General features: G+C 33.3%; 1 protein-coding gene across 1 annotated transcript; it reads left to right on the top strand.

Annotated features, from left to right (window-relative positions):
• The first annotated feature begins 400 nt into the window (after positions 1-400).
• Positions 401-15,690, top strand: LOC128158105 (uncharacterized). The gene is made up of 28 exons (XM_052820858.1): positions 401-513; positions 662-867; positions 1,669-1,782; positions 2,480-2,544; positions 3,473-3,656; positions 4,517-4,647; positions 4,934-4,966; positions 5,065-5,152; positions 5,999-6,081; positions 6,321-6,395; positions 6,645-6,742; positions 6,839-7,753; positions 8,160-8,291; positions 8,752-8,778; positions 8,940-9,195; positions 9,363-9,474; positions 10,349-11,402; positions 11,513-11,630; positions 11,732-11,896; positions 12,175-12,288; positions 12,506-12,616; positions 13,059-13,162; positions 13,292-13,844; positions 14,112-14,187; positions 14,281-14,349; positions 14,598-14,686; positions 15,068-15,144; positions 15,512-15,690. Exons 2-28 carry the CDS (start codon positions 790-792, stop codon positions 15,565-15,567), a joined length of 4,977 nt encoding a protein of 1,658 aa, XP_052676818.1. The 5' UTR covers positions 401-513; positions 662-789; the 3' UTR covers positions 15,568-15,690.

Here is a 15,690-nt window from a genome sequence, read left to right as displayed (position 1 = left end):
GAACTATCTCAAAGGTGTTTAAAAATGCCATCTTATTTTTTATCATGTTTATTGTTGTTTTGTTTTTTATTTTTAATCATAGTAATAATAAAATATATTTCAAAGGTTGAAGTGATATACACGCAATTTAATCAACATGTCATTCCTTCTTGCACGTTTCATTTTATTTTTAATTTTTATATTTTGAGATGATCAACTACAATCGTTGCATAAAAAGGTAGTTTGTACCTTTTGTATATAGGAGGGAAACTGAAGAAATAGACGATAAACAGTGACAAAAATGAAAAATTATTAATAATTATTTTTATTTATTTTATTCAAGTTTTTCAAAATATTTGTAACCCCCCCGTTTAGTGAAATCGTTGACGAAATTACAATATGAATAAAATACGTACAACTTACTTAATACTCCGACGTCTGATCATATGACAAGAAGGTGGTGTTGTGATTTCAGTGCAAAAATAGAAACTTGGCCTGCAGTGATATCACCATACTTAAAAATTCGTCAACGAGGTGAATACATACAAGGATACGTGAAACTTAAAAATTATGTCTTTGATTTTTTAAATGTTAAAACCTGTTGAATCCAAACCCCAAAGAGTTTGGTTTTATCGGCTGGTTAACGGTGGTTAATGTTTACTTTTCTTTATTTCATTTCAAGGATACTGTTAAAAAATGAAATAAAGGACAAGATGGGGACGAATAAACCAGTTAATGGAATAACCTGAAAACTTCTGGTCAAAGAAGTCGATATGGATACTGAAACAAGAGCATCCAGCATCTGAAGGAATGACAGACTATCTTCTTGTGGAGCCATCCTCCTTGGAGGATTTAAAGGCTCCCTTACGGGGATCTGCTAGGCTAAAGGTAATGCCAAAGCAGTAAGAAATTACATATTCTCTATTATTATAATATGAATGATATGTTGATATTTTATTTTGTTTGGACGTACACAAATTACTAAATAAGCTTTTGATAATCAAACTGTGTCTAATCCTAAAAACAATATCATTTTTACTAGGGATTTACTTTCTATTTATGTAATGATTTATTTTTGCTTTAGAATCTAAAATGTTAACTTTCCATTTTTCTCCTCATCCTTTAAAGTAGGTGAACACATGGTATGCTCACAAAATAAAAAAAAATTAATCTTCCTTGTACTTTTAATTAAACAATTTTTGCTAGTGTTTTCAAGTACGTGTATCAGTTCACAGGCCAGATTAGTAAAATTAAACGAATATTTATGACCTTTGAATTTCCTTCTCAAGATTTATTTCCTCTGCATTTTTTTCAAGAAAGATATACAACTCTTCGAATAGTTTAAGGTAATACATTTATAGGAATGGTACAAAAGCAAAACAACTTTGCTTATCAATTATCAAAATTGCTTTGATTTTCAATTTTACTACCCAAACCAGTTTTAATCAACCTGGACCTAGCTCAGATCCAGACTGAGAGGTTATCTAAAGATTGTAATACATGTACATGTAGTAGCACATGAAGTCTACATTTTTTAAAGTAAACTTTTTAATATAGATTGATATTAAGTACAAGAAAACAATTTCATGTTGTCAGTTTTTAATTGTGATAATAACAAAGAGTTCTTTTTGCTGTATTTTGATTTCAGTCACTGAGTTGAGAGGTATATATTTTTATATCTATTTCCAGTACACCTGCTTTGATGTGTCTAGTCGCTACATCGCTGTGGGGAGTAATACTGGCTCTGTTTACATCTTTGACAAGAACAGTCTGCGACATCTCCAGGTTGTCTTCACCGAAGAGGTAAAAGTCAAGCACGTGTTGTCTGACTGGCTAAACTTGTACAGTAATTCAGTCATCTTTCAGAATGATTGTTTCTTGTCAACATGATTTTACATGCACTCAAAGTGGCATGGATTTTGTTCTTGAATATACATGTAAAAAGTCATTTAACATGATATAGACTTGGAACAAATCTAAAAAAGAACAGTAAAATAAACAAAAATGATAAAATGAAATGTTCTGAAACCCTACCGCTTATCAGAGGATAATTGAGACAGTGACACACAGTAGCAGAATTAGAGCATCTAGTAATTAAGACTATTAAAGATAAGTATGGGGTGTTTAAAGTAGCTGTAGTTTTATTGCAGCATGTAGTCTAGAGTATATGAGGAAGTTTTGCAACTACAGTGTTGTACTCTATAGCAGGTTATTTTCATGGGTTTATAATTTCACCATTTTAAGAGTTTATGATATACATGTACATTTTATTTTGGTGGAGATAGTTTCAAAAATTTCAAAATGCATGTATATTACTATACAATTACACAATTACATTTACTGTCACATCTGGATTACTTCAATTTTGGCTTGGAATTTACCAGAAAATTAGCATCAAGCTAAATAATGTACATACAGCATGCACATTATAACATAGCATTTGTCATGTTCATTATGAATTATAGACTTAATTGTGTAAATTGTTCTCTCTTATCTGCAGGAACCTTCTTCAGTTAATAATGTGAAACTGTGTGCATCAAACAAAACAGTGGCCTTCTCCATGATGTATGTATTGATATTAAATTTGAAATCCTTGTTGATACAGAGGCTGCATGGCCTTGTTTACGTTCTCAATATACTACATATGTAAATATTTGTGTTCAAATTACTTATAGATGTATTATTTTCTACGGGTCAGCATTTTACAATGGAATCATATATGTTTATCCATTCTCATAATTTAAGAAAAATACTTTGTAGATTCAGAATAAGTGCACATGACTTACGAGTTGAAAGAGGTAGATATGAATATACAAAAAATAATACTGGTCAAAGAATTCCTTTAGAAAGAAACAAAAGGACATGTTTATTATGTAACGAAAATTGTGTAGAAGATGAAAGCCACTTTCTTACTGAATGTCTATTAAATAAAGAAGAAAGAAATTCATTTTTCAATTATGTCTCAATACTCAACAAAAACTTTATACTTTTAACAAAGAAAGACAAATTTATCTGGTTAATGTCGAATGAAGACAAAATAATAACTACAAAGTTAAGTGAATTTCTGATCAATGCTTTCAAAAAAAGACAGAATACTTTGAGATCTAAATGACCGGTGAATTACTTATACAAATCATGATACTATCTTTATATTTGTATAAATTACCTTTATGACTATATATTATATGCACACTGTTCATATGTTTTGACATACTGATGTACATTTGCCCGGCTGTTACAAGTTCATGTATGTGTATGGACTATTTTTATATGTTGAATCTATTATTTAGGCATTTCTATCTAATATCTGTAATCTTGTATGCCCTCTGGGCCCAAAATTGGAAATAAACTATTATTATTATTATTATTATTATTATTATTCAGAACAAATCAATAGATTTATTGACAGAGAAATCTTATTTAAAAGATTAAAGTCATCCAAAGTAAAATTCAATCCTCAAAATAATGATTATGCTCCATGATTTTATACCAGAAATGGCCTTGTCCAAGTGATGGAGCTGAATATTGACAAGAGACAGAAACCTGAGAGGCTGCGGTCAGTGAGCAATCACCTACACCGGACGGTCAGCTGTATTCACTGGGACCCATCAGGGCAGAAGCTGTATACTGCAGATAACATAGGCAATGTAGTGGTCGCCAACATCCCGTCCTCAAAGGTAACCACTGGAAATGCGATCAGATGGAATAACTGATTCAACAATAACTTTGTGAAATGTGTAAAATTCTGAAGCAGTTTTCTAATAATTTCAACTTAATAACCACTCTGATTAAAAATAGAATCAATGGTAGCTAAGACACAGTGTCAATCAGACCCAGCCTAACAGAAAGTAGACCCCAACTAAACCCTTGGTACTTTTGGGGTCTGCTTTGGATTTACTCTGGGTTTACTAGAGCAGACATTAACTGGCCTAAGTTAACCCCAAGTATACCCAGAGTGGATATGAGAGTAAACCCAGATCAGAAGTAGACCACTAAAATCAGACTCTTCATATGTATTTGGAATATACAAGGGGTAGGAATTACAGGGAGTAAGGTGGTAAGATAAAAGATGGGTCTAGTTCACACTTTAGTGCGTATATTGGACCCACAAAGCAAACCCCAAGTAAATCTAAAATAAATTCCGAGTGGACCTAAAGTTAACCCCATGTGGACGCAAATTTTCAAAAAGCAGACCCAGAGTAAACCCTTATGTAAACCCAGGATTTGATTGGAGTCTGCTCTGGTGTTATGTTGGGTCTGGTCGGTACTGTAATTTATGCTGGTCTCTGCATTTTTGTATGTATAAAGATCATAAGCAGTTTTCCCTATCATTTAAACATTTTGGACACTTTTAATTAATTCAAAATTGAATCATTGTAGCCAATATATTTAATCTGGTCAGCCTGTGCATGTGTATAAAATTGCCAAGCAAAAAGGACTCAATATAGAATCACTGGTAACCTATAAATCTTACTGGTCTCTGAATAGTTTTATTGTAGTAGAGAGTTATCTCCCTTGTACTGCTCTCTTATTGTAGATGAAGAACTTGGTGCAGGTTCCAGTAGAGGTCATCCTGAATTTGTCTGTGCCTGTCATACAGCTAGACTTCTACCAAGACAAGCTCCTCGTGTCCACACGCACTGAGTGCTTCCTCTGTAACACAGCCAAGTAAGTCAGGATTCCTTTGTTTACATGTAGTTACACTCTGATGTGCAGGAAATACAAGCTACCTGGACTAGAGTCCAGAAAAATAATAATTTGATTTTTTTTCTATATGGTCTTGAATGTCTTACCTTAATACTTTCATGCATACTCAAAATAAAAATTGTAACATGAATTCCAAAGTTTTAAACTTATATGCATAAATTTATTAGTTGACCATGAAATGCACAGATGGCAGTCATATATGAAAAATTTACAAGTTTATTTATTGGCATACTAATTTACATTGCAGACATAACTATCTACAGATTGGAACAAAACCAAGGTAAATTTTTACACCTTTGAATTATTTTCACTCATATTGATAAGACTACAATATCCCTATTATATTTTTGTTACGTGATGATGTAACTTATTTTATAGAGATGGTGTTTACGGAGCCTGTTTTCTACAAGGTGATAATACAGTGCCCATTATGTACTGTGCCAGACCTGGATCTCGCCTATGGGAGGTATGTATTAAATAAATCAGATATTGTTAATCACTTATTATATGCTTGAACATTGTAAACACTCAAATTTGGTAGACTTTTATTTTGCCCCAAATAATTCCTTATTAATACATGTAATGTTTTGGTGTACAAATCAGTTTCGTAAGTTCAGGAATTAGTAGAAATTATTATTCTCAGACTCAATAAATACATAGTTGTAAATATAAATAAATAAGACATCATCTGGCAAAATAAAGTGAAGCTATGAAAGATGTTATAAGATCTTAAACTTTTTTTTACAAGACTAAGGAAAGAATTTGCTTGCACTCATGTAGAATTTTTGTCTGCTATCTTTGTATGGTAAGCAGTCATTCCTGGGTACTGGTATTTAATTTCTTGTAATGACTTCATTTGTTGTGCGAAAATAGTTTAATCTCTAGATTATTTGAATTATAGAATTCGAAAAGCATACATGTACTTGTCAATGTTGGTCAAATAAGGAGACAGTTAAGTTATTTCCTTTTGTAAGGAAGAATTTTACGACAAGGTTCATTTTTTTTAGTTAATCATTTCCTGATGTTTTTCGTTTTTGTAAAGAAAACTATTAATGGCAAGAAATTTACATTATTTTGAATTGTTCAAGGTATGAAAATGGGCTGATTAGGATTTTGAGATTAATTTGCAGAAGTATTTAGGAAAAGATGAGAAAATCTTGGCCACTGCTCATTAATTAGCAGTACAAAATTGTTGCATGTGTTATATATATCCTTCAGCTAGAGAACTTGTGTACGGTATTATATACCACCCCCTCTCTTGTTTTTGGTTTCCTTGTACTGTATTAATGGCCTGATTTGATGTTTGTTTCAGGTAGATATTGAGGGCAATGTCCAACACACTCACCAGTTCAAACAACTGCTGGCCATTCCACCAGTTCATGTGCTGTCTATCAGGTATTTACAAATCAAAAGAAAAAAACTGTCAAAATTATTTTTGTCTGTACTTTTAATCAATCCGATTAACATTTTGTGGTCCTCATTAAAACTGTTGATCATGGTAAACAAGGTCTCGCAATTTTCTCAGGTTTTAAGTTTCCTGGTGCTGTGACAGTTTAAGAGTGTTAAGAGCTATTGCAATGAAAGAGGGTAAAGGAAGTATAATTGGTTAACCTTTGCAGTTTTATTTCATATAGAGATAACACATGGAGATTAGAAAAGAAGGAATTTCCTCCTCTGGGCATCAATTTTCCTGTTTTGAAATGTTTAAGGTAAGTAAGTTTATATAATGGGTGAATTATAGTGATGTTGGCATTTCTTGTCGTTGTGCAGATTTATATTTGTACAAACATTTTGTCAATATGAATTATATCCATAGTTATGTTATATGTGCTGAATTAAAGAATGATGTTATTTAAATTACACTGAATCTTCTTTTAAAATGCAACTGTTGAAATAAAAGTCACTTTAATAAATCTCAGTATCATCAGTGTTATCTTTGTGGTTTTGTTTGTTTGCAGTAATAAGTTTATATTGACATGGAACAAAACCAAATTAATCCTGCTCGACCCCCTACAAGAACAGCCAAAGGTCATACTATGGACAGAATTCCAAACAGGTGATACTTGGACTTCAGTATTCTCACTAAAGATGATATTCATTCATACATTTCTTAATCAAATGAGTGAAAATAATTTTTTCCTTTTACAAATAGATATATTGGAAGCTGGAATTCATGGAACAGAGATATACGTTTTCTTGACATCGGGAGAAATCCTCAAATTGATATTGATGTCAGCCTCTCAGACAGTTTCTGTTTTGGTCAGTCGTAAATTGTGGGAGCTGGCGGCCCAGGTGTGTGGGACGTACAGCCAGTCAATCATGGCCAACCACGGTGGAAGACATTTGTCTCGGAAAATGTTAAAAGACCTTGTACAAAACATTCACAATGGCTGCCAATCAGAACACGAAGGAAAAGTGATGGAAATATTTGAAAAGATTTCTGCAGAAGCTGCTTCAAGCTCAGAGACTGAGGGGTCGGAATATAGTCGGAGTCGATCAAGTTCTGGAGCTTCCGTAGTACGTCTGGATTCTGGAATCTACCAGATAAAAAATTCTAAGAGTTCCGCTTCTCTGGATTCCTGGAATGAGACGGGATCTCAAGATGAAGTGGATTCTGGGACATCTTCTCCAGGAAAGTTACCATCTGGTACAAATGAAGTCATTGTGAACATTGTAGATGAGGATGAATTGGAGAAAGACTTAAATTCTAATGATAAATCAAAACAAGACCAAGAGAGGTGTTTTGTGGATACTGAGAGTTCAGAACAGTTGGAGAAAAATCAGGATATGCCAGTATGTACTATTAATAGTGGCCATGTAAAGGTTGAATCATCTGAAGTGGAGAATCATACCGAACTGAACAAAGAAAGCCTGAACCGCTTAATTAATTCGGATGACATATTTGCTGATGATGAAATTCTTATACCAAGGGGGTCTATAAAATTGGCAACAAAGAAACCCAAATTAAATGGTGATTTGAATGAGAACTCATTTGAACAAGCAAATTCTTCTCAGAATGGACTAGTTAAGGATGAGATTATTGAAATAGTATCTATTCAAGACCAAGGTAATAAAGTATTACACTTCGTCAGACTGTCAAACTGTAGATTAACTTCATTTCCTTAAAGGTTAGGAGTATGGGATTTAAAGTATTTGATCAAATTAAGTCTGAAGATCAGTAAATGTACAGTGCAAGAGTTGGTTACTCTATGTGCTGATCATGTATGGTTTTGTTCGACATAAAAAATGTATTCCTTTGATATATTGTGTTTGACATTGAGCTATTTATTAGTGCACATACTATTTGAAACTGATGTATTTATATTTGTATTTGACAAAAATGAACATATTATCAGCTAGATTTGAGGTAACAAAAAATTTGTCTTTTAATTCAAAAGTTTGTTAAAAGCAAGAGAGAGGTCTCTGTCTTACTAGAGGGTCAAGTCATTGAACCAGAAATTTGGTACTTACAGATCTCACACCGCTCATTGTGAAAAAGTCTGTATCAGACGGGCAGAGAAAGTCAAGCACTCGCAAAAAAGCAGTCACGGTGGACATTGATGGAAGAAAACCAAAGGACGAGAAACACAGACGAAGAAATTCAAGTAAAACATTAATTTTGTTAACTTTATTAATTTTATCTTATATTTGCAAATAATTATCTTATATTTGCAAATAATTGTAGAAAGTAATGTCTTTCTTTTTGCTTTCATTTTTATTTAAAATCAGTTCAATATAAAATCACCAACAGGTATTAATTTTCTGATTAAAAAGATTTTTTTTTTTTTTCAAATATTGCTATATGATTATAGAATAGTATCACTTTTTAAATGATGCCATTACACCATTTTTAATAGAAGACATGAATGATGGATTTTTAAAAAAGAAATATGAATATCAATTAATACATGTATATCTATAACAATTAATAATTTCACAACTCGAAGAAAATTTTTAAGCATGTAAAAAATTGATGTATTAGACTCAGAATTATATTATTTTCAGAAGGACATCACAAAAAATAAAATATACTGAAAAATTTAAGCATTTCCTTTAAATTTTCAGGGAGTAAATTAAAGGAGACAGATAGAGGTAATTGTGATTTCTTTCTTCAAAATATGACATGTAAATAGTGTTTATATAGTTTAATACTATCTTACCTGAATTTCAATTTACAAATTAGGCATAGATATCAACATATTGTACCTGTAATGTAACATGTAATGTAATTTGAATTAGTGTCTGATTTACAGAGCACAAGAAGCAAGAATCCTCCCATTCCTCCAAAGAAATGATCTCAAATTCAGCTCCCAATGAATATTTGAATAGCATTCCAGTCACCCAATCAAATTCTTCCCCTCTTAAAAGAACAGAGAGTTGCCCTGCGATGACAGAGAAACCCAGTCTGATCCAGCCTAATGCAGCAGAATTACCTTCACCTTCAGTGTCTCCTCTCAGTCAGTCATGGGAAGAACCCACCAAAATGACCTTGACCTCTGTCAAGGGCAGGTCAGTCAGTCATACCATGCTCAATTGTTGAACCTTCTGTGAAAAATTGTTGTTTATTCATCTGATATTGCCCTACTCCAGTAAAAGTTACTTTATGTACATTTTATAAAAACACCCACAAATGAAGAGCTAACCAGTAAATATGGCCAATGTGTTTTTTATTTCAGTTTACAGTCTAAGTTTGCTAACACTAAGAAGAAGTTCTTGGATACAATCAAAGAAAAGAAAAGAATTTCATCTTCCCCCAAAGATTCTAAAGAATCACCAGTTCAGATACAGGTAAGTTTGAGGTTTAAGTTTCGTCCGCATCTTAGATGTTATTTATCTATGGATCATTTTTTTCTATATTACATGTACATAAACAGATTATTGTGCCCCTACAGTGTGTAAATGGATATGATCCACAGATCACAGGTCCAAATAATTGTGCTGACTGAGGTTTGTCTATATGCCTTTCATTGACAGGGACATCATTCAGTTCCAGTTTCTCTCTGACTTTGAAAGCTCCCCAACATAGATAAAAAACATGTTGTTTGTCAGTCAGTCAAAAAGGGCCTTTTTATACCTATCAGAAGTCAAGGTTGTGATATATTGGATTCAACATTACTATCTGACTCCATACCTGCCCAACTTAACTTTCATGTCTGATCCATAACTTTTAAAAGAATTCAAAACACCAATGGTTCATGCTCCCGCAAATGTTGTTCGTGACCTAAGGGTGTATCATAATCTTCAACTGAGGTCATTTTAACAAAATCAATGTTACATCATCATCAACATTTACCAAAAGATGACCCAAATAATGTAATCATAAAATCCATCTTGAACAGCTTTAACTTATATTCGCACTGACAGAGCAAGGAGTAGGTAAATCTCATATTTCCTTCCTTGCTTTTTAAAGTGACTTTGGATGAAATTTCATTTCAAATAGAGCCCAAGGTTTGTGATAAGGGTATTAATTTCCACTGCTTAAAAGGTATTTCATACTTGATGCATATAATTATATGCTATTAACTCAACTAGCCTATTATAAAGTAGCTATTTTTATTTTCACAGAAAACAAAATCAATTTGACATTGTCTTCTTGTATGTTCATATTGGGAAAATGGTTTTTTTTTCATGTATCATATTATGTTTTTTCTGTTTGATTAAGGTAACTTCCTGTATACCTGAAGAACAAGAATTGAAACAAGACATTCCCCTTTCTGATCCAGTGCAAGAATCACCCATATTGGGCCTCAATGAGTTTATCCAGAAAACTGTCAAAACTAGGGCAAAGCTGCAGGACTTTTCTGTCATGCTTAATCCTGATGCATTGTGGGAGACACTTGCTGATTGGATGATTTCTCTGAATACTGTGATGAAGAATTTAAATACTCAAAAATATTTGAAGGTGCTACAAAGTAAACATTCAGAGAGATGCAGGCTAAGGCTGGTTACCGAGTCTTCAAAAGAGGAGAATAAAAGTGATGTTATGGAAGATGTTCAGACGGCTCTAGATGACACAGAGAAAGACAAGGAAGTAATGAATACAGAATGTGAACAACCATCAAGTCCTATGTTAGAGCTCAGTGATTTTGAGAAGTTCAGTGTTCAAGATTTCTGTAATGTAGAAGATCCTCTCCAGCTATCTAGTGAAATGTTTACTCTAGTGAAAGATTTGACTAGACATTGTTTTAACTCCCGATGTTTCAATAATATAGTTGGTTCTATTGGACCTGATCTTGGTGCTATTTCTTTCTGTGATATCTGTCCAAACTGTTACCAGACAAATGAAACGAACATCGCTTCTGTGTTTAATACCTCTGTGAGATTAAGTGGAGAACATATGAAAACAGATGTGTTTGGTAACCCTGGTGACAAAGGAGAAGGCATTAGCGGCTCAAGTATTCTTGAGTCTGTAGTCAATACTCAGGGACCCTGCAAAAGTACTGTAAATGAAAACTCAAGTGTTTGTGATACTGAAGAAAATAATTTCTTAGACAGTTCACATTGTGAAGTTTCAGAACATGGCATATCAAACATACGGTCTTTAGGAATGAATGGAGTAACAGCACTCGATACTAGTGATATAGCAGCATTTGTCAGGTGCTATTTCTTCTTACTGGACAAAATTGATTTGATACAAAGCGTATACTTAACGAGGAGTACTTTGTCACAAGACGATAAGTTCCAAGTGTGGACAGCTTGGATGCAGAGTCTGCAAGGTTAATATTTTATTCTAATGTTTAATCCTTATGCAAATCAAGATGTATTGCATTTATTGCAATGAATATCAACTTATCTAGAAAGGTTTTATGATTTATTTTTTTTTCAGTCAAGAATGAAGCGGACAGTTCCTTGTTAGCACTAGATAAGAAGAGTAAAGATGAAGCCATTAGCATGTTGGAGTTGAGTAGACATGACCAACAGAGGGCGTTGTTTTCTGTTTACAAGTAGGTTTTAATGAAATCACTTAAATCAAGAAATGGGGTTAGAAAGAGTTACTGATAAATTGAAAACTGCACTTATAATTTCACTGATTTTAATATTTTAGATTGTTCAAGAGGTTTCCAGTGGAGACTGTCTCCTTCTGTGTGAAATGCGACCATCTCCAGCCAGTAGATATCGTATATTTATGTCAACACTACCAACAAGATGAGAACGTCCTTCTGGATCAGTACATGTGTGGGAGATTTGTAGAGCTTCAGTCATCTAGAAGGTCATTAGTCATTCATTAACTATATATAACATACATGTATCAGTCCACCTTTTTGTAGGCAAAATTTTAAGACCAGGTATTCAGCAAAAGGGCTTAAAACTAACTTGTTTAAGATCATTAAAAACAGTAAAATCATGATGGTTATCGTCTTTTAACTTGTCCTTTTAGTCATGCATTGTGAAAAAGTTATTGATACAAAATAGCTTTTCAGTTTCATATTGTAATGAAATTTAAAAGTACAGTGCAGTTAGTGACAATATTGTTTTTCCATTTTGCAGGTTGCTCAAAAGTAACTTGATAACGGAGGAGAGAGTGGCACTGACTTGGCTTCGTACATTACTGGGGAAGACTGTGGTATCTCAGCAGCTCAAGGATGAAGATGGCAACCCCTGGTATGACAGGCAATTTGTTGTTCATGCCATCAATTGGGTATTTTTGGTCCCAAAACAATGGTTTAAAAAGTATTTGTCTCTCAGTTGTTTTATCTTATATATTTTCATATGATATATATTTGAAAGGATTAATTTTGAATTACTGAGTATTAAAAGTTTAACAATTTTAGCCAAAGCTGATATTTAGATGTATTACATTAATCCATCTCTAACACAGGCTGTCTAGCCATTGTGTGGCTTGGGAAGACAGGGATAAAGTAGACTTTATTCTACTCAACATCAGTGAGGATCACAGAGAAAAATGTTTTAGCATGTGTACAGAGTCAGGGTAGGTAACTCTTGGTGTTTTCTATTTCGTACACCAGGGTTTTAGTACGAGCAACTCTAGTTTTGTGTTCTCTATGTAAATTTCATAAATGTTGCAGAGTTTGACTACTTAAAGTGCATGATATTAGAACCTTATTTCACAAATTCTATTAAAGATGGAGAAATTTGATTGAATTGGAAATGAAATGTATGAATTTTAGAAACAGTAATGATATTTATTTACTGGTAGTAAAATAGATGTGTTGTAGTATGAATGTAATTAGTTGCTGTTTTTAATGCATGTAAAAATCATTTATCAAAATGGATGAATAATACATTATGCATTAGGATTTTTAAAAAAAAAAATGCCTCTAAATACAATGATTAGACAAATATACCATTTGTAGAATGTGATTGTTTTCAAGGGGAATAACTCTTGTTATTCTTCTCTATTCCTTAAACAGTTATTGGAGAGGTTGTCTCATCTTATTGAAAAAGCAGCAGAAATGGAGAGAAATGGCCACCATGATATTCTGTCTTGGAGATCTTCAACTTTTCAGTGAAATGGGTAAAAATCTGAACCTTATCTTTTAATTGTGACAAGAACAGTACCAACAAATTAAAATTTTTTTTATAGATATACATGTACTGTGTAAATATTTTCATTATTGTAATTTCTTTGAAAATGTTCCAACAGATCTTCTTCCAGAGACAATAAGTGACTGGAAATCCTTCGTAGAACTGTTTCAGTTGTATTCTGACAATCATCAAAAGAAGTATCATTCTAATGTTGAAAACAATAGCTATAGAAATCCAACAGCCCATGATAATTCATTGGTTCACAAAGAGGCGTCAGATAACCAATCAAGCTTCGAAAAGATGTCTGAATCGTCTGATTTGCATTCCCAGGTGAAAAATAGTGATATAAGTGTTCCAAATACCCCCGGTAAAGAAAGCCCCTGTGGAGATCTTGAGAATAAAACTTTTCATGAAAGAAAATCCGAATCCCCAGCATTTTGTGGCTTAGAAACTGAAAGCTTAACACATAAGGAGACAACAGAGTTTTCAGATGGACCAGTGTGTGGTGGGGGGTGCATCTCCTTGGGTGAGGTGGCATCTCTGATGCTCCAGCACTTGGACGAGTCGGTCTGTGTGGGGATTTGGACAGAGATGGAGGTCGCAGAGGGCTGCATTGACCAGTCTGTCTACCAGTCCAGTATTACTACAGCATTAAACCACAGACATCAAAGGTTAGACAGGGTCACTTTTGACTCATATATAATTACTTATCAATAATTCTTTTTTTTAATCGTTAAAGAGAGGTAGAGTCTAAAAATTCAAATTTGCACCAGATTTTGGATTTTGAAACACGTTTAACTGCATTTTGGAGTTGCAGAAAAACTGTAAAAATTATTATATATGCATGCATGCATTTTAAAATTAGTATGTATTGAATTTTTTAATTGTTGAAGAAAAACATGACTGTTATGATACAGATTAACTTTTTGCCTTTGTAGAAATGTGATGCACAATCTTCTAGAAAAAATTGACTCATATTTGTGGGCCAAGAAACCGAACACACTTATGCCTGAGGTTGGTACATGCATACATCTACAAGATTTAATTAAATTCATTAAAATAGGTTTCCAATCATATGATGTTTAACTGGAAACATTTGGTTTGTAGTTACAGTATGCTGTGTCTGTAGAAAGGAAATCCAGAGGTTCACGCAAAGAAAGAACCAATGAGCAACTGGTAGATTTGAAAATTTATCCTTTAAAGAAATAACAAAAAATTCTAGACAGGGCCTTGTAGAATGAAATGAAAGATGTTGAAAATGACTAAATTTTGAAATGTGAGGTGCTTAACTTCGTGTCTTTTTAATGTTGAAAAGGCAATGGCAAATCATCTGCATTTTGTGTTTCTCATTTAAATTGAAATATCGAGGCACAGACTGTGATTTCTTTTAGTGGTTCTTAAATTATCACTCCTTTATGTGACAGATGACGCTGCTGTCAGAGAAGCCTGCTGATGGGAGAAGATACATGGAAGATTCGGAATGTCACTGGGGCATTACTACTAACATTCTCAAGTATGTGTCTCGCATGCAGGGTTTCTAAGGTATCAACCCAAAGCTCTGCAACTGTAGCCTCCTATAGTAATAATGTCTGATAATCAAATGATTTACCTATTTTATTTAAAATCAGATGGAACTCGAATATTGAAAGACCAATCTTGGACCAAGATTTTCAATTAAATGTCAATTTCAGATGATCTGCTAAAAGCTCCTTTTCATTCTTACATGTACATTGTATGTCTTTTTCTAACATTAGAGCCTTTTGATGTGGTGTCCATGTCTAGCTTAAGTAATCAATTTCCATAGTGTAGCATACGTGCTATTTATGGTTAACAGAAACCTGCACACTGACTGTAAATTGTTCCGTAAACTACTGAAAACATTGTGTATTTTCAGGTGTTGTCGAATGTGCAATATTTCCTTGTCGGAGAGTATTTCTCATGTAGAACCAGGAATTCTTGTGTTTGACTGTGGTAAGGAAATTCTGTATCTCATATATCTGTATTGTTACATTAGCACTATAGTAAATATTACTGAGTTGCAAGAATATCCAGAAAATGTATATATAGAACCAATGAGTACGCTGTAAGAATCTATCACTGTAAAAAAAAGAACAACGTAACTTTATTTATTTGACAACGATTGATAAGCAAGTTCTACAACTTATTTTAATATCTCTCGTTGGCACGGATGTTAGTGTGAGGGGGTCATTGGTGTGGGAAGAAGCCGGAGTACCTGGAGAGAACCCCCGTATCCAAGCGGGCGACTGCCATACCCTATCACACACAACCACTGTAATTCCAAGCTGTCACTTTAATAACATACCTTTTTCATTTTTAGGTCATGGATTTCACAAGTACTGTTGCCAGGGCAGAGTATGTCAACTGTGTTCATAAACTTCCAAAAATTTAATTTTTGTATTCCCTCATGTATGAATAGCAAAATGAAATGTACACTTATAATTTATTTTGATCATTTACATGTCATTCCAATTATTAAATAAATTTCATAACAGCAAA

The sequence above is a fragment of the Crassostrea angulata genome, chromosome 1 (genome assembly GCF_025612915.1).
Source record: "Crassostrea angulata isolate pt1a10 chromosome 1, ASM2561291v2, whole genome shotgun sequence".
NCBI lineage: Eukaryota > Metazoa > Mollusca > Bivalvia > Ostreida > Ostreidae > Magallana > Magallana angulata.
This window is presented reverse-complemented; position numbering and strand designations above follow the sequence as displayed.

What these genes read in the sequence shown, in the direction of transcription:
- LOC128158105 (XM_052820858.1), top strand. Translation starts at nt 790, where the DNA reads ATGACAGACTATCTTCTTGTGGAGCCATCCTCCTTGGAGGATTTAAAG. An exon ending in ATGGACAGAATTCCAAACAG is followed by an intron (nt 6,743 to 6,838) that starts GTGATACTTGGA and finishes TTTTACAAATAG; the next exon opens with ATATATTGGAAGCTGGAATT. An exon ending in AAAGAACCAATGAGCAACTG is followed by an intron (nt 14,350 to 14,597) that starts GTAGATTTGAAA and finishes TTTATGTGACAG; the next exon opens with ATGACGCTGCTGTCAGAGAA.